At 38.3% G+C, this 23,613-nt stretch overlaps 1 protein-coding gene across 1 annotated transcript in view; it reads right to left on the bottom strand.

Annotated features, from left to right (window-relative positions):
- Positions 1 to 23,613, bottom strand: part of BRINP1 (BMP/retinoic acid inducible neural specific 1) — a 198,961-nt gene that overhangs the window by 45,126 nt on the left and 130,222 nt on the right. Inside the window, exons 4-5 of the mRNA XM_050762046.1 lie at positions 22,747 to 22,916; positions 19,346 to 19,451 (exon numbers count right to left, since the gene is read on the bottom strand). Of these exons, the coding sequence (XP_050618003.1) occupies positions 19,346 to 19,451; positions 22,747 to 22,916 (276 nt within the window). The remainder of the gene's footprint in view (positions 1 to 19,345; positions 19,452 to 22,746; positions 22,917 to 23,613) is intronic.

Here is a 23,613-nt window from a genome sequence, read left to right as displayed (position 1 = left end):
TATAAAACATGCCAAGAATGCATTTTCTCATATCAGCATTAAAATAATTATTACTGGTCTTTGTTTTTAATTACTCCATCATTTTTCTTCTATGAATTTTCCTTCCTTCCTTCCTTCCTTCCTTCCCTTCCTTCCTTCCTTCCTTCCATTTTCTTCCATCCTTCCTTCTTCCCATTTATCTTTCCTTCCTTTCTTCCCATCTTTCTGCTTCCCTTCTTTCACACATATTCCTGAAGCCCTACTATGTGCCAGGCAGCTGTGCTGTGGATACTAGGGTGAATGAGGCAGACAACTCCCTCTTGTTGTAGGTCTTACTGTTTAGTAAGAGAAAATGATAGAGAGAGAAAGAGAGACAGAGAGAGAGAGAGAAAGAAAGAAAGAGAGAGAGATGTAAACCAGCTGCTTGGGTGCAATGAAACCAGTATTCTACGAGAAGTACAAGTTTTTCAGGGAACACAGGGAAAGAACAACTAACTCAGCATGGAATGGATTAGGGGTGTTAAAAGCACTCTCCACTACTCTCCTAGGGAGTAGCATTTAAGCTGAGACCTAATGGATACACAGGTGCTAGGGGATGAAGGATCCACAGAAAGAGCAGTCTAGACAGCGGGAAGAACACGGAAAAGGCCACGGGCATAGAACTCCTTCCAGCTGACAGTCAACTTGGCCCTCACATTTCTTTCTGACTAAGGTTCGTCTTCTTTTGTTTGTTTGCTTACAAGTTCCCTAGAAAAGAAGAGAGAGTTCTTGCACATGAGGGATCAAAATTCTGAAGGGAAGGATGACACAGAGCAGAAATCTGTGAGCTCCTTAGAGGAAATAGCATTTCTTATAGTACAAGAGAGATCTTTACTCATTACAAGAAGGGATTCTGAGACTCAGGAAAAAATGGGGCTCACTGTGTTGATGAGTTTCAACCACTGGGAGTACTCAAGTAACAGAAGAACTTTCAGGGGACCCTCAAGTTGGATTTCTGGAGAGCTTCAACAACATTGATGATATTGCTAGCACAGGCACTTGGTTCAACTGACCATGCTCTGTGCTCTGTGAGGCTGGGGAAAGAAGAATATCTGGAAAAGACATCTGGAAAAGAAGATCCAATCAACAGAAGCTGAAGGTGAACCTGGACCTGAAGATTACAGCCCAATCTTCATTGCTGACTTTGATTCTGCTCTTTTGCTGACAGGAACTCAGTCTCTTTCTCCTTCTTTTAACAAGTAGTACATTAGGAATTGTTGGAGGAAATAAAGAAGAGGTTTAATGCATGCTTCCTGCCTCCTAAGGAAACAGAGAGGTTACTCAGATATTCAAAACTAAAGCAAAAAAAAATTCAAGAATGGGAAAGACAGTCCTTGATTGATGATTAAAACATTAAAAGTAGTATTGTGTCTGGCACATAGTAGGTTTTTATAAATGTATGTCAAATATTGAATAAGTCAGTGATCTATTATGAAGATGAAAGAAAACAGGCCTGGAAATAATGAATATGGAAGACTTTGTAATGGCTGTGGGATGTGGGTTGAATCTTGAAACATGAGCATGGTCTGAATAGATAAAGAAAGTCAACTCAGTATGCCATAGCAGAGGGCATAATTTGGGTCAATCTAAGTCTTTCTTATTCAAGGCAAAGACCATGCATTGTCATAGGTTGTTTTTGGTAAGCTTTATTTTTTTTTTTAATTCTATATCCTAATTACCTAATACAGTGGTATTTTTTATGGATTTGCTCTTTTCTGACCTATTTCATTAGATATTAAATACACGATTTCTTACAGTGCTGAGGGAAGAAGGAAAAAAACACAGGTTCTATTTTAGTTGAATATAAATATTTTTCTAACCTGTTCTTGTATCAGAATGTGCCCCCTGTAGATAACTCTGAGCTTTATAGGAGCCCCAGCTGTTGTCTTGTACCCCTAAGTTCTGCTTGTCAAATTCTGTCCATTTCTGAAATGCACAAGGTGAGGAGAACAACAACAAGGACTGTACCTTTTGTAAAAAGTCAGCCTGATTCCCTTCCTTGTGAAAGCCCAGGGATTTCAGACTGGCAGATAAAGGACTTTATGGCTCCAACAGCCATGCTGAACTCCAGTGTAATGAAGGCATGCAGGTCAATTACCCATCTGTTTGTGTTTCTATTGCTATGAATTACAGTATCCATCGCTGACAGCTCATTGGAGTGGAATGAAAATAAGACAATAATTCACCGGGTGAAACTGTGCAGAAAGGGCGAAAAGGCTATGATCTCATTCAGAAGTTCAGCCCTGTCTCCGTGATGGGTCATTTACACTCTGGAAAATGAAGAAAGGCAGCTACCTGGGGGTTGGTGAGTGGGTTCCTGCTTCCTTGATATAAGAATTAGGAAATGCCCCCTCCTGGCTAGAGTAATCTTTTGTGTTTATAAATAAAATCCTCTGCTCTGCAGGATCTTAAGAAGATTTGGAATCCTTAGGTGAAAGATGCAGGTATATGGAATTCAGCATGATAAAATCACCTTTTCAGCAATCAGATGTTTTAAAGAATGAAGCAGGTTGCTTTGGTAGCAGAGAACTCCCCAACACTGGAAGTGTGGAAGCAGAGTTTGAAAGGTGACATAGCACAAACAAATCTTGGTTCCACCAAAGATTCAGACGGCAGGTGGTAGGGTGAGTTATCATTGACCCACATTCAATGCTCCTTCTTATAATGTCCCCTCTTCAAGATAACTACACATCCCCACTCTCCAAACTTAAATGGGTTCACGTGACATGTTTTGGCCAATGAAATATGGATGTGAGTGATGTGTGTCTTTTCCAAACAAAGCTATAGAAAACAACATATGATCTCATCAATCTCTCTTTTCACAACTCCAATGATATTCCAGATAGGGGCCATCGGAGGAGCAGAATCACAGTAGAACTGTGACCACCATGTAACATAAGGAAGAAATAAGCATTCACTTTGGCAAACCACTGAGACTCAGGAATTGTTTGCTAGCACAACATAACCTAGCTTATATTAACAGATATAGGAGTTGACAAACTATGGTCAAATTGACCTGCAGTCTATTTTTATAAACAAATTTTACTGGAACACAGTCATGCAGATAAAAGAGTTGAGTAGTTGCTACAGAGAACATGTGGCCCACAAAGCCTAAAAATATTTATTACCTGGCTCCTAACAGAAAAAGTTTGCCAATGCTTCTACTAGATGACCATAAAGATTTTTTCCAATCTGACTTTTCTATGATTCTGCTCTGTGCTGTTGTTCATTCATCTGTCAAGCAAAGATCAATAAGGCATCTGTCATGTGCAGACACTATTCTAGGTTCTAGAGAAAAGACAAGGAACTAGGAAAGGCAAGAACACAATCCTTGCTGTCATGTAACCTACCTTGTAGCGAGGGAGAGAAGACAACAAATAAATAAATGAAAATAGAAAAGAATTTACACTGATTAGAGGGGTTGGGCCAGGGGGACTTCTAAATGAGAATTTTTAACTTCAAAAAAGGACAGTATAGTTTAATTTATGAAATAACCAAGGATAAGGAGGCCAGCAAACTTTTTTTTTTTCAATTTCATAAAATTTCAACATGAACATGTTCTTGAAACTTTAAGAAGAGGTTGGTTCAATTTAAATATAAGCTTCTTCATAGAAGTCATGATACAAACCAAATTTGATACCTGTAAGAGTCTGTGCTACCTGATCCCTGGATCAGCTGATGTCTTCAAATTCTTCTCTTACCCACCTCCCTTCTTTTTCTTGCTATATCCTGCCATGCCATTGTCTCTGTTCTCCAAACATGCTAAGTTCTCTCCTATTCATATTTTGTCTTCGGCTCTCACTAACTGGTTTGACCTTGAAGAAGCTAAGAAGCTTACCTTCTCTGATCCCCAGTTTTCTTATCAGAGCTTCTTTCATAAAGCTAGTGTAAAAATTAAATGAGCTATTTTATATCTTGATTGTGGTGGGAGTTACATAACTGAATATGCTCGTCAAATTCATAGAAGAGTACACCTCAAAAGGGTATATTTGGTTGTATGTAAATTATATGTCAATGAACCTGAAAATAAAATCACATAAACAGCACATGTGGAGCTCTTAGTACAGGGTAGTTGTTTAAGTGACATCATCTTCTGACCTTGCCGTTTTCTATTGCTTTCTCCGGAAGTCTTATGTGGTCTCAGGTAGCCTCTCTGCTGGCAACCAAAAGCACCTTGCACATATTTCAAATCTCAACGGGACACTTACAGTATCATATGTGTGCTCATGCTCATGTCTCTCCTACTCTATAAGCTTCTTGAATGCAAAACACAGCTCATTCATCTACCATTTCCCTATCATCTAGCACATGATTGAATATCCAGAGTACATGTTTGAATGAAGACAAATTTAGACAGAATGTCTTTCAGAGAGGACTGTAGTTCTGTCTTCTATGTTTAGCATGCCCCATCTCTACAGCCATCCCTCATTAACAAAACCTGTATCTTCTTTCACAATATTACAGCTTGAGACTTGAGGCTTTTTAAATTTCATCTCAGTAGTTACAGACAAGTGCTCAGAAAGATCTGAGTAAAAAAAATACATAGACACAAAAATATTCTTAAGAGAACAATGGTGCTAAAAGACTTGACCACTAACTTCAGCACATAATTTGTTATTGATCCATTGTTATAAGTTATGATTCTTGAGGACAATAACTTTATCTTTTTTTTTTTTTTTTGCAGTCTTTCCAAGGTAACAAGCACAGTGCTAGATCATAGTAGGTATGCAAAATTGAGAATCGGTTAAGAAGGTCCTTTCATTTACCACTTTATTGAACCAGTTTTATACTGGATGATAGAGATACAAAAAGTGAATATGACATGGTTTATGGCCTCACGGGGCTCTAGTTTCTATAAAAAACTAGCCCTTCATGGGGCTCTTTTTCTATAAATCTAGAAAAAACTTTATAAATGTACAATGACAATAAAATATATGCATACATATGTACGAGTTTGCATAGGAACAAAAAAGAAGACGTCTCTAACTTTTATAAGAGTAGAGGAGTTTGGGAAAGTGATTTTGTACAGGATTGAACGTGAATAGCATATATGGTCCAGCATTTGCCAAGTTGTATACCACAGAATCACAAATCTGCAAATATGTCCAAACCCAAATACATTCAGAAAACTCTGTACTTAATTCACCTCTTTAGATTCATAATACACATTAGCACAGTCAAGGCACTGAGAAGTCCTGCAGTAAATAAATGTGATTTATGCTATTTAATCCAGTGTTTTAATGTTATGGCGTTTTTGCTACATTACTGTGTGGTAACATATAACCTCAAAATCCCAGTGACTCATAACCACAAAGGTTGATTTGTTGCTCATATTTTGTGTCAGCTGTGCTTTGGCTCTGCTCCAGATGTCTTCTTCATTTCAGATGTAGGCTAAAGGTGCAGGCTTTTTCAGGAATATGCCATTCTCATGATAAAGGGAAAAGAGCAAAAGCCATGCCAGACAATGCCTCCTAAAGTGTCTTGCCCAAATGTGGCATGTACCGCGTCCTTTCACATTCCATTGTCCAAAGCAAATCACACGGCCAAGGCCAATGCCAGTAAAATGGAAAGTCACAGAGCCTCCCACAGTGCAGTGTTGCCAGTCACATGGAAATGCACTGTATGTATATAATCCTCTTAGAGGAAATGAACAATAATGTAATAATGAAATCTGCCACAAAATACATGTATTTTTTACACCAAATCTTTTTTAATTTAATTACCATATGATTCAGCAATTCCTTAAGTGTATATTCAAAAGAACTGTAAACAAGCATTCAAACAAAAACTTGTAAATGAGTGTTCATAGCAGCACTATTCATAGTAGTCAAAGGTGGAAACAACCTAAATGTGCATTGACTGATTAATGAAAAACCAAAATGTAGTATATTTATACAATGAAGTATTAATTTTGCCATAAAACGGATAGAAGTACTGATACATGCTACAACATCCACGAACCTTGAAAATGTAAAATGGAGGAAGCCAGACACAAAATGCCACATATTGTATGATTCCATTGATTTGAAATACAGTTATCCCTTGGTATCTGCAGGGGATTGGTCCTAGAATTCCACCCTCCTACCACCCTCTGACACCAAAATCCACGAATGATCAAGTCCCTTATATAAAATAGCATAGTATTTGCAGATACCCTCCACATATCCTTTTTTATACTTTAAATAATTCCTAGATTACTTGTGATATTTAATACAATGTAAATGCTATGTAACTGTTGTTACACTGTACTGACTTTTTGTACTTTTTATTGTATTATTATTATTCTTCTTAATTTTTAAATTTTCTCTATCTGGTTGGTTGAAGCCACAGATCCAGAACCCAACAGACACGGAACTCAAGGGTATAGAGGGCAGACTGCACCCAGAATAGGCAAATCTATACTAATCTGCAGAAAGCAGATTAGTAGTTATCAGGGTCTGAAGGGAAGGGGAAATAGGGAATAACTAATTAGGGGGTAAAGAATTTGTTTTGGGGATTGTGAAAAAGTTGTAGAAATAGTAAGAATACTTGCACAACATTGTGAATGTACTGTCACTAAATTTTAATCGTTTTAAAGTGTTAAATTTTATGTTGTGTATATTCTGCAACAATAAACAAGATTCAAAACAAATAGATTTGACAGTTCAAATAACTTTAAATCAGTAAACATTTATTGAGCACCTACTATGAGCTAAACTCTATAAGAGAAGAAAATAATGAACAAATGAAAAAGCATGTGGTTTCTCCTCTCAGTGATCTCAGTTACAATTTAGTGGCAGATGTGTACAATGGTACACATAAGACAAGACAGAATGTCTCTGGAATATAATAGAGGCACATTAAAAATGCTTTGTTGACCGTGCAAAAGGAGAGCTTAATTCTAAGGTAAGTTGTTAGGAAGAAGATAAGAATTGACCCAATCATCTTAAAAAAAAAAAAAAAAAAAAAAAAAAACAAACAAACAAACAAAAAAAACAGGTGCCATATCTCCATGGAGTCAATAAACTAATTATCATGGGTAACTTATTTAGGTTTTGGCCATCCTGATGCCTCATTTCTGCACAATCAATGAGATCGACAAGGAATCTAATGGGACATGGTTGTTAAATAGACCAAATTGCCACATGGATCATTCATCTCTCATGATTTCCATGCTATGTACTGGGCCACAAGTTTATTTGAAAGGTATAGCCCCACATGGCTACATACCAAGAAGTAACTCCCTGATACTCCTTCTCTCAGCATCAGTTTATACCCCATCAGTTTGTACCTGCTTAGAATTCTTTACTCCTTCCTGCCCAAGTATGAGTCTTTAAGTTCCCTCCAGATTCCAGGTTTCTGTAGGTCAAAAGCAGCTCTTTTTATAGTCACATACTCCTGGATTGCTGCAAAGCCTAGTATCATCTATTCTAGGGGTTTTTTGTCTTTTCCGGTTATAGATCCATTTCAGAATATGAGAATAATTATGGAAATCGGTCACACCTACACAAGTTGGCAAGCAATTTCAGGAAAATCACAGACTGTCTAAAGTAAATAGCAGAACCTAGAAAGGTTATGGTGCTGGCACATGGAAAGGGCTACATAAATTCTTGATCTAGTAAAAACCATGACTATTACATATATGCCCCAGGTTGGGAAGCAAAATGATGTAGTGTTTAAGAGTACCAGCACTGAGTGGATCTGGGTTCAAATTCCTGCTCTACAAGGTAGTTACTTAACTTTTGTGAGCTTCAATTTTAAAATCTGAAAAATGGGACGATGTTGAGGTTTACATGAAATATTGATATAAAGAGATGAGCTCTATACCTGGCACATGATAATTATTCACAAGTAATAGCCTTGATTATTAGTATTCTTATTTTATGAACCCTCTTGGTTTTTAGGTCAGGTGCTTTCTATATGTTTTCCAAATAAATGAAGAATAATAGCTCTGAGATACATGTGTTCTTATTCCCATTTTACAGATTTAAAGACCTAAGGAAGCTCAGAGGCCTAATAAACTAGTCGAAGATCTTTATCACCAGCAAATCTTCTCTGCCCATCCTCTTCATTCTATTTGATTTCTGATTGAGTCTTTGATTGATATCTTCAATCCCTTTCTTCTTGAGAAGAATCCTTCTCCTCTGATGAGCATAGAACAAGGTGCTCCTATGTTCATAGAGTAAAAGCAACATTTGGATGCAGCTAGCTGGGTGGAAATCAGTAATCTCATTTTTCATGAAGACACTAAAGGCACTGCTCTTTCATTGAAAGGACCTCATCAGCAGAGCCACAGGAAGCCAGAAACATAAATTCCCATTAGTGCTTCCAGGTCCCTGCTAACTGGACAAGAGAGGCTGTAGGCATGAGCCATTGCTTGTGACTCTAGACTAATTCCTAACGAAGATGATTCACACCAAAGCTGCTGCTGAGACCAGGTACTGGCAACAATCATTCAGTGTATCACCCTGAGGTTACAAGTCCACATAAAGTGATGGGCGTGTGGGAGAGGAGAGGGTTTTAGAAAAGGAGACCTATTCACTCTCTGTCTTCTCATCCTCTTTGAGCCTCAATTTCCTCATCTGTATAGTGGGGAGCATGATTCCTAACTGTTAGTTGGTGGGATGGATAAATGGGCTAATGGTTATAAGCTCAATGTTTAAGAAGGATAGCATCTCAAAAAAACGTTACTTTTAAACATTTCTCCTACACTTTCTTTTTCTACTACTTGTTGCAAGATGATTTTGAAAATACTCATCTTCACTCCATCTGTGATGTCTAGCTACTGAGAAATGGGATTATCGACACTACCCTTCATCAGACGGCTCCTCTTGCTCTGCCCTGTCCTTTCCCTCTACCCCCTTCTTCACTTCCCCTCCCCTTTCTCTCTTTCCACTCTTCTTTCTCTTCCTTTCTTTCCTTTCCCCTTCCTCCTAATCTTCCTTCTCTCGTTATCTTCCACTGTCACTCTAGCACCAATTATATTCAAAAACTCAATTCAGCAAATGCATGTATGTACATGTATACACACACGTGCGCGCGCGCACACAGACACACACACACACACATATATATATAAAGTAATTCCTATGCCCATGGCACTACATTAAATACTATGAAATGTAAAATTGGCAGGAAAAATCCTTGCCTTTAAAGAGGCCTATACTCTAATCTAATAGAAAAGATTAAAACCTAAACATAAATGAATATGTTGCAAGGTGAGTAAAAAAAAAAAAAAAAAAATGAGGGGTAATCAAAGAGCTATAAAGGGGTGAGAGGAGGGAAATTTTTATCCAGTCATGTGTATGTGCATGTGTGCATGCAAGATACCATTTCAAATGGTTCCTGAAGACTAAGTAGAATGCCAGTGAGTTGAGATGGGAATGCAAGGCATCTCTGGTAGAGGATATGGCTGAGCAAAGACAAATGGGAAAGAATAGAGTGAGCTGGAGGAAAGATAATCTGCAAGATTGGGCATGTTGGTTATTATCATTGTCTCTTATAGGAACCTCCCACGTCCATTGTTCCAATGGGCTTTAGAAATGAAGCTAGAAAGGGAATTTGGGACCTCACGAACATGGGGAAACCATGGAGTTATTTCAGGCAAGCGTCTGTCCTAATAGGCTATGACTTAGGAAGATTAATACAAAGGGGTGAACTGATGTATATTGAATAAAATCCATTGAGAAAAATATTAATTACTTGATTGATTCATAAATAAACTGATCAAATTGAGATTATCTTTAAAGTTGCCAAGTATGCTTTTTATGTATATGTATTTGGTTTAATCCCCTAGACTGTGATTCTACACTATGATTAACACAGAGGTTGTTCTTAATATTTGGCACACCATAAATACTTACTGTGTTTTTTGTGGATGGACTTGCTGAGTTCCTAACTATGTAAGGAACACTGCATTTATTCATTCAGCATATATTTAATGAGCACTTGATACTGGCCAAGCACATATGCCATGGAGGATGCAAATATAAATAAAGCAAACATTGTGCAAGTAACACATTGATAGAGGTGGTAAAAATAATACCTAACATTGTTTAATGCTTAATCTAAGCCAGATACAATGTATATTCTTACATGCATAATACAACAACCATAGGAAGTAAGTGAGTAATAGAGGCTCAGAGGCTGCAGTAACTTATCTGAAACCTCTCAGCCAGCAAATGGTAGAACTAGTACTGGAACTAAGGTCTGTTTGACTCCAGGGCCTTTTCTTGAAGCCACTATTCTACATTGTATCTCCTTATATAAGAAAAAGAGTGACAATGGTCATCATGTAGCAGGTCAGAGAAGCAAAAGAAGCCAGGAGGCTTCTCAGAAGAGGTGGCTATTGGAGAATTCAATGGTAGGACCCTGCTTGGAAGATATAACATCCAAAGCAACAGCAAAAGCACATGCCCTTTTGAAGAATGCTGTGCGTGCAATGCAGCACAGAGAATGGCATACAGTAGGCCCTCAGGAAATGGTCATTAGGTTGAACTGAATCCAGTATCATGTGGGATAAGAAGTCTCTAAGGGTTCAAAGAAAAAAACAGAGTTCACTATGGGCTAGGTGATTCATTCATGTATTCATTCATACATTCATACAGCAAAGATCTTTCGAGCAGTGTCTATATATCAGTCTCTATGTATTGCGCCAGAGAGAGAGATGGTTCTTACCAAGCAAGAATCTAGGCCAACTGGAGAGTCAGGTTAATAACAGGATGATGATACTATTGTGTGGCAACTCCTAGAGAAGAAGTTGTGCAGACCATCTAATGGTCTGGAGAGGGGAGTTTAGAGAAGCTTACCTGAGAGAGATGAAAAGTTCAGGAATTAGAGAAAGGCTGTGTAAAAGTGCAGGGCAATAAAAAAATAAAAATAATAGTTTTCAAAAGATGCTTGTAGTGAAATGTAAGAAATGGCATGGGCTTGGAGCATGGATATGGTATATGTTGAGTGATAGCGTAAGGCAAAGCCAAGAAGATTGGCAAGGCTTGCATTTGAACAGCCTAGTGTTAACTTAAGAAATCTAAACTGTATACCGAAACTTTCATGGAGGCTGTGAAGGCCTGTGAGGAGGGAAGCGAGAATCTGATTTGGCTTTAAGAAGATCACACTGGCTGCTGTGAGGCAATGGATCAACAGGAGTGAGATCTGAACAAGGTTGCTTTGACCCTCATTGTACTGATCTGGGGAAGGGAGAAATGATGAAATGAGGTGCTGAATCAAGGCAGAGGGCAGAGAAGGAATGATTCTGATGAAGGGACATTAGTGCTTGGCATTGAGAGATGGGCCACATTCAATAAAAGAGAGTGAGGATGTCATTTTAGGCATGGGGAGAATCCGGGTGCATGAGCGATAGGAAAGAGAGCCTAGTCTAGAAGGAACTGAGGTTTCAAGCAGAGACACAGAAAAAGAAAAGGTCAAAGAGGAGGAAGAAGATGGGAAGAAGAAGGAAAAAAGAGGAGGATGAAGAGAAGAAAGATAAATGATTTAAGACCAAGAAACCAGATAGACCATTTGAATGTGAAGATTTGGAGAAGGCTCTCAAAACACAAGTCTCAGGTGGCCCTGTTGGAGGTTCAGGCAGAGGGTAGACGATACCTCAAGTTAGTGGTCTTTGACCCAATCTCCCTTCCCTGGCCTAGTCTTCCATCTCCTAATGATATCTATCCTCCTTGCATTCATCTTTACCTTTTGGAAACTGGGAATAAGCTAACGACCTCACTCAATTTTTCAGGGGAAATACCTTATGATATTGATTCTACAAATCTAAGGTGATATTTACAGTAAAACACACCACTGTTTTATGTATACTAAGAAAATAATACCCTGCCAAATTAAACTAAGACACATCATCAATAATAAAAAGCATTCTAATTCCAGAGGTATTGATATCTGAAAAATTATACAATTTAAAATCTATGACAGGTAATCAAGAAATAAAGATCAAGAAAATGCCCCCATTACCACATCTACAAATTGCACTGGCCTCTGATTTCAGGTTCTCCTTTTCCTCTCTGCTAAGAATATGTGCTCCTATCTAAGGCAAATAATTCCAGTTATGCACAAGACCCTATTTACTCTTGCCTGCTCCACTTTGATTGTAAAACCATTCCTCCCTTGCTTGCAGTATCAATTTTTCCCTCTCTACAGAATAATTCTCAACATTGGACAAAAGTTTTGTTGCTTCTATGTTAAAAAGAAAGGAAAAAATAACCCTTTACTTCTGATCACCGCAAGCTGTTGTGTCATTTACTGTAACACTACTCTGTAGAGTTTGCTGTCGAATTTCGTTTGAATTTGCTCCAGAATTGCACCCCCAGAATCCCACTGAAAACATCCTTTGTCATCAGTGACCCATGTGTTGCTAAATATCATACTCAGTTCTCAGTCCTCACTTTAATTATACTATCAACAGTATTTGATGCAGTTGCTGCTATCTCTGTTTTGAAAAACATTCTTTATATAACATCCAAGATTCTATACTCTCTTGTCTCTCTTCCTACTTTTCTGGCCACTCCCCAGCTTCCTTTTCTTGTTTCTCATCATCATTCCATCATTCCATCATCGCAACCTTTTAACATTAATTTCTCCATGACTCAATAGCTGAATTTTTTTCTCTATCTACACTCTTTCCCCAAGTAATCTTGTTCAATCTCAGATAATTAAATAGTATTTATATCCTAATTTGTATGTTCAGTTTTCTCCTCTTACCTTTCAAATGTCTTCAACATCTACATTTGGATATCGAATAGACTTGTCAAACTTAGGTTCAAACTCAACTAGGTTTGAACCCGATTTCACATGTCCCATCAAAACTGGTCCTTACCAGTCTCATCATAGCAATGTGACCATTCTACCATTGCAGTTGCCCAGGCAAAACTTTGAGGTCATCCTTGACTCCTCTCTCTCACAAATACTTTTGAGTTCATTACCAAATCATGTCAGGACAACCTTAAATATTCATCCATAAATCCAATCACCTCTCACCACCTTCATTGCAACTATCATGATCTAAGCTACTATGTTCTCTCACCTAGATAAACATGACAGCCTCCTAACAACTGATATCCTATAATTGTTCTTGCCCTCTACTGTCTTATTCAATAGCCGCAGTTATCTACTTAAAATGTAAGTCAGGTCAAGTCACTTCTCTGCCTAAATTTTCAATTGCTTCTCATTGCATCCAGAGTAAAATCTGATCTAAAGTTTTTGCCATGGTCTACAAGTTTCTCTATGACCTGCTCCTTCATTATTTCTCTGATTATAAAGAAGTTTAAAAATTTGTTTACTGTCTGCTTTCCCCATACCCACACATCAATTATAAGCTCAAAAATGATTCATTTATCTTATTCACTGCTGCATATCTGGCTTTAAAACCATACCTGACCATACAGTTGGTGCTCCGTAAATATTACTAAATAAATAAATGAGTAAATGTATGAAAGAATAAATTTCTGTATCATCCATAGATTTCAGCAAAATATTCTCTCTGCATCCCTTTCCACATCAGTGAGCTACCGAGGCACAGCTTTGCTCCCTGTATACTTCACCATATGGATACTACATTAAATTACATGACAATGTTGGTAAAACATTCAATGGGCTTCTTGGAAAGAGAAGTATGAAAATAAGAAGTTATCATTATTCCATTAGTGTTATTGCCACTATTTGAGCTGTTACTGCTATGACTACTAATAGCCTCTGATCATTCTCATGATGCTTTCTTTCTCATTTCTAATCTCCTCCAATCCTGTTCTTTCTTTTTTTTTCTATTTTGCTTTACCTTTGCCTTGTTTAATAAACATTTCATGAAACATCACAAAGTGAAAGTCATTAGAGTGCCATTGATATTGTTCTCAATCCACCAAAGTAGGCTTCTGCAGAATCTGCCCTCCCAGCCTCATTCAAAGGAATGAGATGAGGAATAGAGAAACACAGAGGAAACACATTTGAAGAAGGTCGAAGTTAGGCTGAGTTAAAACTCCAGCTCAGCCACTTATTAGATAACCTCTCTAGGCCCCTGTTTCTTCACCTGCAAAAATGGGAATGTTATTTACACCTTCTTCATGGGAATCATGTTGAAGATTAAAAATATAATAAGTACAATTATAAAATAAAAACAAGTTAAAATAAAAATATACATAAGTAAAAATAAATCTAATAAAAATAAATTAGCATAATCTCTGGCATATGAGGAAGCACTAAAAATATATATGTATTGTCATTCCTGGTTCCTCTAACCTCAGTTCATGCAGCCTGTCCTCCAGCTGGGCTGAACCACCTCCCACTTTCCCATGCCTCGCTGCTTTATTCATGTTCTCTCTTTGCAGAGGATGTCAACATGGGACATGTTATTAAATAAAACCTAAATAGATTCGTATTGTATACACAGAAATGTATACATAAAAATAAAGCATGTGCAGCTTTTTGAATTTTCACAAAGCAAACACATCCATGTACTGCCAACCAGATTAAAAAAACAGAACATTACCAATATCCCCAGAAATGTCTCTCACTCCTTCAGCCACTACCCCATTCCTCTCCCTAAAGATTAACACTCCCTGGACTTCTAAAACTGTATATTTGTTTTTCCCTTTTTTTTCACTCATCTAGGAATAGAATCCCACAGCCTGTACTCACTTACGTCTGACTTGTTTTACTCAATGCTGTGTTTGTAAGATTCTTCCATATTGTTGTATGAAACAGCGGTTTATTCTTTCTTATTTCTGTATGGTAGCTCATTGTATGAATGTATGACAATTTATTTATCCATTTTCTTGTTGATGGACATTTGGGTTGTTTCCAGCTGGAGTTATTTGAAATAGAGCTGCTGTGGACATTTATGTCTTCTGGTGAGCATGTTTTCATAGGAGTTGGAATCGATGGGTCATAGGCCAAGGACACATGCAGTCTTTTGTAGATACTGCCAAGAGTTTTCTGAAGTGGTTGTACAAATTTGTGTTCCTATAAGCGATGTGCTTAAGTTCCCATAGCTTCACATTGTCCCTCCTTGATATTGTCAGTCTTTTTGATTTGAGTCATGCTCATTGCTGTGTTATGACATTAAATTGTGACTTTAATTTACACTTTTTTTCCTGACTAGGAGAGTTGAACACCTAAGTGTTTATTTGGCATTTTGACACTCTCGTTTGTGAAGTGCTTGTTCATGTCTTTCATTCATTTTCTTCTCTTACAAGACTATTTCCCTTTTTCTTTTTGACTTCAGGAGTTTTAAAAATATGTATATTCTGTATTCTATAAGTGTTCTTTGTCAGGCACATGTATTACAAATATTTTCTTCCACTCTATGGCTTGTATTCTTATAATATTAATAGTATTTTGATGAACATAAATTGTAGTTTTAATGTATCCAATTTATCAGCCTTTTTTTTTGGCATCCTACTGAATAAACATGAGCTCACTCAGAAATCATGAGATAATCTGTTTTATATTTTAGAGCACTTTTGTTTTGCCTTTCACTAGGAGAATATGATACTTTCTCAGATATTTTTTTTCCTGTGACTCCTCTACCTGAACAGACAGAATGAATCACTCCCTTTTCTGAATCCCCATAACGCCATGTCTTATTTTATTATGACTATTAGATTATGTATTATCTTGAATCATAGATACTTGCCCATCTATCCTTTCTATCTCATCCCCACAAGCCATTCACCCAATTATCTAAATTCTTTATGGTCCTTTCACTAAATCCTCATCATAATGCCTCCTAAGTAACTCTGGGATTGCTCCATTTCCTTCCATCTCAACTGGTACCCCCATGGTCTAAACCTGTGGCATTTCCTCTTGAGTTCTGTAGTAGCCCCCTAACTGTCACCACCCTCTAATCCACCCCCTCTAATTAACTGTCCACACAAAAGTCAGAATGATCTTCTAAAATATCAATCTCTTCATGCTACTTCTTTTTTTAAAAAGCATTCCATGGTATCCATTGCTCTCAAATTAACTTTTAACTCATTAATGTGCTGCAGAAGCCTTCTAGGACTTGAAAGATTATCTTGTCTTTCTCACCATTGATGTTTCTGCTTTAATCTCACAAGAGTTTCTTATTTCTTTGAATATCCCTTCATGAAGATCCTCTGTCTGCCTCTCTATCCATGCCTCTGTCCTCCTATTCATCCTTCAGGTCTTATCCTACTTATCTTTTTAGTAGGAACTTTCCTGGCTCCCTGGTACGTTAAGTCCCCATGCTATCTAGTGCTATATAAACCTTATACTTTTTCTCCATTAAAATTTATTACATCTACTCTTGTTTGTTTGAAGCTCATCTTCTCTAATAGAATGTATATTTCCTTGGGGCAGAAACAACGTCGGTCTTGTTCACGACTTTATTTTTCTGTCTGTCTCATTACCAACATGAGTTCTTTAAAAAATACATTTGTTGACTTGAACTGATTTATGATTATATGCCCAGGGTCTAGTAATGGTTTTGGCATGTAGTTAGTCTCAATAAAGGTTTTATAATTCATCATTTTCATAAAATCCTAGAATCAGTGTTGGGAAGAACTTAAAACCACCTGCTTCAATCACCCAACATAACTGATGCTTAAATAATCTCTATAACATTTGTACCAAATATAATCTATTTATAATTATCTGATAACAGGGAGTCACTGCATCCCTCAGCAGATCATTCCAGGTTTGGTCATGAATGTGTACTAGAAAGATCCATTTTACACTGGGTTAAAAGCTGGGATCCTCATAATTTCCCCCTTCCTACTAGGTCGGGATTGGTCCATTTTATTAATATTAATAGGATTGATTATCTTTTCTGCAAGACAGCCTTTAAGATATCTGCAGCAAGTCATTTTTGCTTCAATTTAACCTTCTTTTACTATTTATTATAGTGAAACACTTTCTCAGGAAAAACTGCAGTTTCTCAACATCCCTCCTGGAGTGTGATGCTCAAACATGGATCCAATCCTCCAGGTGTACTCTAACCCATCTAGGGTAGGACAGCAGGCCTGCCACCACTCTTTTGATTCATAGTATCCTTCTAATAATGTTATCATGGCAGACCTAGATTTTGGAGAACATAAGTCTTATAGAATAGTTGTTTTATTTTAAAAAATTCAAAATTAGGTATGAAACTAAGTATGTATTTAGAATGAGACAAGGTGGGCAGTTGGAAGGTGCAGAATCCTTGAACCTTAAGCTTTACTGGCTTCAGGTAAATCAATCTCTAAATGTCCCTAAGATCTCAGTGATTTCCTTGGTAGGAATATATCATTAATTCCTTCTTTTTTGTTTTCAATTATAACTCACAATCTTTCCAACCTCAGTATGCACAGCAGGGTGATCAAACAGACCGGAGCTTCACTGCCTGGATTCAAATCCTGGCTCGCACTTCACATGGTCTCTATAGGTATTGAATGAACTAACACACTGAAAACCCTGGCACACATAAGGAAGATCTGTTTTTCCTTATCTACTTTCTTAACAGGCATTAGCAAATCTTTCTGTCTACTCTTTTTTCTACTAAACAGGGTAGGGTTATGCTCCATGTATTTAAGTTTCTAGTGTGTTGTGTTTTGTTATTTAATAGTAAACCACTTTCTTGGCCTGAATTTCCCTGAGGAATTTTCATTCACTGCCCTCAAGTGACACTACCAAGCCCTCCATGCATGTTAGAAAACAGGAGATGCTTTCTAACCACCTTCTGTAACAGGAGCATGAATCAAAGAGTTGCCAAGGAACCAGAATATAAAAGTCACATTAGGCTCTTCTTAGCTTTACCTGCCAATCTCAACCCAACTTCCTCCCACTGACATTCAGAATCACCTTTATCATATACCTTTCTAAAAGGTCACATTTTTAGTCTGCTCAAAGTTAAAGCATGTCATTTTTTTTTCAGATTATAAAGTTAATATGTGATCATTGTAGAGAAGTTAGAAAAGAAACTAGATGCCTAAAATACATCATCAGCAACCTAGAGATCCAGAGATAAGCTATTCTAATACCTGGGCATATTTCCTTGCTTTATTATTATTATTATTATTATGAGGTGGAGTCTTGTTCTGCTGCCCAGGCTGGAGTGCAGTGGCACGATCTTGGCTCACTGCAAGCTCCACCTCCCGGATTCATGCCATTCTCCTGTCTCAGTCTCCCAAGTAGCTGGGACTACAGGCGCCCGCCACCACGCCCGGCTAATTTTTTGTATTTTTAGTAGAGACGGGGTTTCACCGTGTTAGCCAGGATGGTCTCAATCTCCTGACCTCGTGATCTGCCCACCTGGGCCTCCCAAAGTGCTGGGATTACAGGTGTGAGCCACCGTGCCCAGCCATTATTATTATTATTATTATTATTATTATTATTATTGAGACAGAGTCTTGCTCTGTCACCTAGGCTGGACTGGCAACGGCGGGATCTCGGTTCACTGCAGTCTCTGCCTCCCAGGTTCAAACGATTTTCCTGCCTCAGCCTCCTGAGTAGTTGGGACTACAGGCGCACACCACCACACCCAGCTAATTTTTGTATTTTGTAATTTTGTATTACTAAATATTTAATAAATTTTGTAGAGACTGGGGTTCACCATATTGGCCAGGCTGGTCTTAAACTCCTGATCTCGTGATCCACCCACCTCGGCCTCCCAAAGTGCTGGGATTACAGGCGTAAGCCATTGCACCCAGCCTATTTTTATTTACCTCTTTAAATTATTAAGATCATGCCATCCATTCCATCAGAAACCTTTTATTTATTAACATTATATCAAGTTATTTTTACATATTATTGGAAATTCTTTATAAACATCAGTACCAGTTTAATATTATGTTGTATTAATGCAATATAATTCACTTAGACTTCTCATGTGAAAAATTGAAATCCTTACTTTTTTTGATATAATACATTATGCTTTTTAAAAACAGTGCTATGTGTACTTAAAGCCTTGTCCAACTCTTCCCAGCAATCTCCTCTCCTTTTTATGATGTGAATTAATAAGGATGAAATTACTATTTTAAAGGATATATTTTCTTTAAAATAATGTATATGGAGCCCCAAACATAAACTTGACATATACAGACACCAAAGAAATACAGATATTTATAAATACAAACAAGTTAATTAAAGCTCACATTTCCTTACTATCTGAAAACTAATTAATAATCATGAATTTAATGTCCTGCATATGATAAAATTCTAAATATATATGTACACACCTATCATAACTGTCTAATTTCCATATCTGCAGTTTTCATTAGATTTTCCATGCTTCCTCTTCTTTGTTCTCCCTTCACACCATCCCTCCTGATCCCCTCTCCCACATACCACATCCATGCTGCTTCCCCCAACACTGAACCCACTTTTTCCACTGGCTTCCTACCTTGAAGGTGCAGTTTGCTCTCCGTGCTTTGCAGAAGGACGGAACTCACAGAGTCCAGATTGTCATAGCTGTTACAGCCCAGAGGCCCAGTGCGTGTCTCTGTGACCTGCAGTAGACATCAAATGAGACAGGTGTGAGACAGGAGTCCTTGTCTAGGACATGCCCCGAAGAGTCATGCCCCAGCAGAGCAGAGTCAGCAGAAAAGGCCTCCTGGTTTGAGTCCATAGTCACTTTCTGAGCTCCGTGCTTGTGTCTGGGACCAACCACGGCTGTCACTGAGTAGACAGGCTAGCAGGCTGGTCAAGCATACAGAGTGCATGCCTGTTCCTACCACTGGTTCTCACTTCACACGGTGGCTGCAAGTATGACATGAACTTAAAAGTTGACGCACTATATTTCAAAAGCATTGACTTTGGAATCAGAAAAATTAGTGTTAAATCCTGGCTAGGCCATTTACTTACCCTGGGACCTAGGGGAACCAATTAACCTCTCTAAGTATCTGCAAACCAAAGCTAGTAAATCTCTTCCAGAGAGGTTGTGAGACCAGGTACGATGGGTCTAAATGCCTGGCACATGGCATGTGTTCCATAATGGGTACCTTATTACCAAACGGCTCCGTAAGTTGTAATGAGTACATATATATTATTATTAGGCAAGAATAAGAAAATGATGCCCATTTTCCTAAAGAAGATTTAGCAGAAGCATTGTGCTGCCACAGGAGAAAATGACCCAATCCTGTGGATGTGCATTTCCAAAACACTGTCTTAGAAAGACTTGAGGTGGTGGATAAGAGAGCAACAGCTATTCAAAAAGATAACCTTGAAATAAGAATGGCTTAGTATGAAAAGAAGCCTCTTCATTTATTTAGTCTTTGCCTCCCATTATTTAGGGTTGTTTTGAAGTTTGCATCCAGCTATAAAAACACAGCATCCGTTGTAGGGAATAATGACTTGGGAGGCAGCCACACGCACCTTCTCTGCCCTTTTCCAGCTGTGAAACCTTGGATCAGTAACTTTCTCTTTCTAAGCCTCAACTTCCCCTTCTATAAAATGTTAGTAATGCTATTAGTCATCAAAATAGGGTAAAGAGATTATATTTTTGAAGTGTTTCAAACTTAGGGTACAGTAATATTTAGTAAATGGGGAATAATTAGGTTTTGTACTTTTTGTTTTGTTTTACAAATAATTTATTTTTATATACAAAATAATAACATATTTATTATTGAGAGAGAGTTAAACTTACCATTTTATTTTCCTAAAGATACCTATGGTGGGGAGAACAGTGAATGGGCAAAACTTCTCCATCTGGGTTAGTGGCTGGTCTTAAATAGACCCAGGCCAGCTGTGGTAGCTCACGACTATAATCCCAGCTCTTTAGGAAGCCAAGGTGGGCGGATCACAAGGTCAAGAGATCGAGACCATCCTGGCCACATGATGAAACCCAGTCTCTACTAAAAATACAAAAATTAGCTGGGCGTGGTGGCGCGCACCTGTAGTCCCAGCTACTCGGGAGGCTGAGGCAGGAGAATTGCTTGAATCTGGGAGGTGGAGGTTGCCATGAGCCAACATCACACCATTGCACTCCAGCCTGGGTGACAGAGCAAGTCTCCATCTCCAAAAGACAATAACAACCAAAAAAAAAAAAAAAAAAAAACCAGACCCAATAGTGAGACAAGTTTTAGACAGCTTGGTCTTGAGTTAGTGGTAAGAAATGGTATGAAAAATCCAAGGGCCAAGTTAAGTGCAGAAGACAGTGCCTACCATAAGAAATGGTTTCTTGAGTGGCCTCTGTGCAATTTCACTGAGAAATTCCTCCTACAGAGGCAGACTGCACTTCCAGGACACACAAAAGAGGATTATCTTCTGACAGAGCTTCAATATCTCAATTCTGCATCCCATCCAGAGGGGAGAGAACCATTTGGTGATAATGAAAACCAGGCCTCTGTGGCACTCTAACTCTGATGACTTCATAAAGATCCATCTCTCTGCGCTGAGTTACCTAACAACATAATCCCCCAAATATAGGCGATTCTTTTCGGATAAACTGACCCTTTGTTTGTTGGTCTGATTTATTTCTCTCCTTACTACCTCCCTCCTCAGTGACTCTCTCCCTCCCACACTTTTCTCTCTCCTTCGTCAATTTCTGACTCACTTGCCAGCCTTGGCAGGGTAAGACCCCTTGGCCTTACCCTCACCCTTTTTCCCTACAGATATCTTGGAAAGTCTTAATATAAGGCTAGGTCTGCATTTTCTTTAGAAGAAATTAAAGACTGAGATGTAAAATGCAGGCATAATCTGGTTAAAGAACATTTGAGATGGAAACATCTGCACTAAAACCCTCAGAAGAACAAACACTTTACGTGGAGGATGTCCTCCCACATTCTCTTCATAGAGGCTGTCTGAATTTGTTGTGTTTAAAATGGAATCTTGTTTAAGTTCCTGTGCTCTAAGGCACTGAGTTGAAAGTCCAGGGCTGCTTTTCTCAATGTGACCATTTAATTTTTAATGAGCTAAAATGGAAAAAACTTAAACAATGAGCTCCTCGGTAGCCACATTTTAGGTGTTCAATAACCCCATGTGACTAGTGGCTACTCTCTCGGCTAGCACAGATACAGGGCCTTTCCACCGTCTTAGAAGGTACTAGTGGACAGTGCTGGTGTAGACGAGCATAGATCAGCAAACCACAGAGTGCCTGTTTTGGTAAATGAAGTCATACTGGAACACAGCCATGCCCATTTGTTTACATGTCATCTATGGCTGCTTTTACACTACAACAGCAGAGTTGAGTAACAGCACCACAGGTCATACAGCCCGCCATGCTTAAAATAATTGTTTGGTCTTGTACAGAAAACTTTTGTTGACCCCGGTCTTGAAAGCAGAGTTCTAGTTCCTGTTAAGTTATTATCTAACTGTGTAACCCTCAGAAAAAGGCTTTAAACCTTTAGCCTTAGTTTTCCCATCTGTAAAATGGTGAGTGGGAAGGAAAGAATAAAAAACATAGATGTTTGAAATATTGCTGAGCTAGGTGTCAGTAATCTAATCATTGCTCTCTCTGAGACCTCAGGAAAATCATTTACCTCTTCATAGTCTCTGTTTCTTCTCTATAAAGGAGATCTGATAATCTCCACACAGAAGACTGAATGAGAGAACTATTGATAATTATGCCATGACTATAGCCAGGATACTCTAGTAAATCAGTACATATGGCCACTGGAATGACAATGCACATTGATATTAATTACAGGGTATGTGACAATATCAATCAGAGCAGCTGGCAGAGGGCATCATGAGCTACATGGTTATGAACCCAGAAATTATATCTGTCCATCCACTCTTAGAATGCCTGCATTGTAGTGCTGTTGTATTGAGAACCTGCCGCCCAAATCCACCCCCAAGCTGTACCTTGATTGCTCCAGTTGATATCTGGATCTCATGAAGCCTCCTCATGGTGCCATCACGGTCAACAAAGTAGGATGATGCGAGCTGGTGCAGAGCTTCAACACTTTGAGTGGCATTCCCTGACTTCCTGTCGAGGCGACTTTTGTCCATGTACATGGTCAAAGCCTCCTCCCCTGGATGGGAAAGAAAAGTAGATAAGAAAGTTTGTCGAGCTTTCATGTGTGAGGACAGGTATGGGACCTGGATGCTGAAAACAGCCTTAAATCTCCAACCAATTTGGCCCATATTTCCTTCGGCCTCTAAAAATCAAGGGCACAATGAAAATAAATTGTCTAGAGGTGGCTGTAAACACCAGGCTTCATTAGGACAAGGATCATTAAAAAACCCCCATCAACAAAGTCCAGCCCCTGCCCCTAATAACCGACTTCATGCTTCTCATCAGCATCATCTTATAACAAAATCCCCTTCCCCTCTTCCAAGAAAGTTCAGTCTCTTCTATACAATGGCAAATGTGGCATAGATATTCTCTTATTATTTTCTCCTCCTCTTTTGTCTCCTCATTATCATGCAGTTCCTCCTTTTCCTCTACTCTCCCATCTCCCCTTCCTTCATTTCTTTCTCCTTTCCTTTTTCTCTTTCCCCTCCCCCTGATCTTTTCTTAATAGATAAACGAATGGCGGATAGCTAGAAAGATAGATATTTGGATGGAAGCAAATGGATGAATGATAGACATGTTTAAATTAATGTAGATGCAAATACAAAAATCTATACATTTTCTTCTATGAAGTTTTTCTTATACACGCACACATAGATCAGTAACACTGCTAAACTATGATGAGTTTTAATTTGGATAAAGAACTGTTTCTCCAG

The sequence above is a fragment of the Macaca thibetana genome, chromosome 15 (assembly GCF_024542745.1).
Source record: "Macaca thibetana thibetana isolate TM-01 chromosome 15, ASM2454274v1, whole genome shotgun sequence".
In the NCBI taxonomy this organism is placed as follows: domain Eukaryota; kingdom Metazoa; phylum Chordata; class Mammalia; order Primates; family Cercopithecidae; genus Macaca; species Macaca thibetana.
Note: the sequence above shows the minus strand (reverse complement) of the source record. Positions and strands in the feature narration are given on the sequence as shown.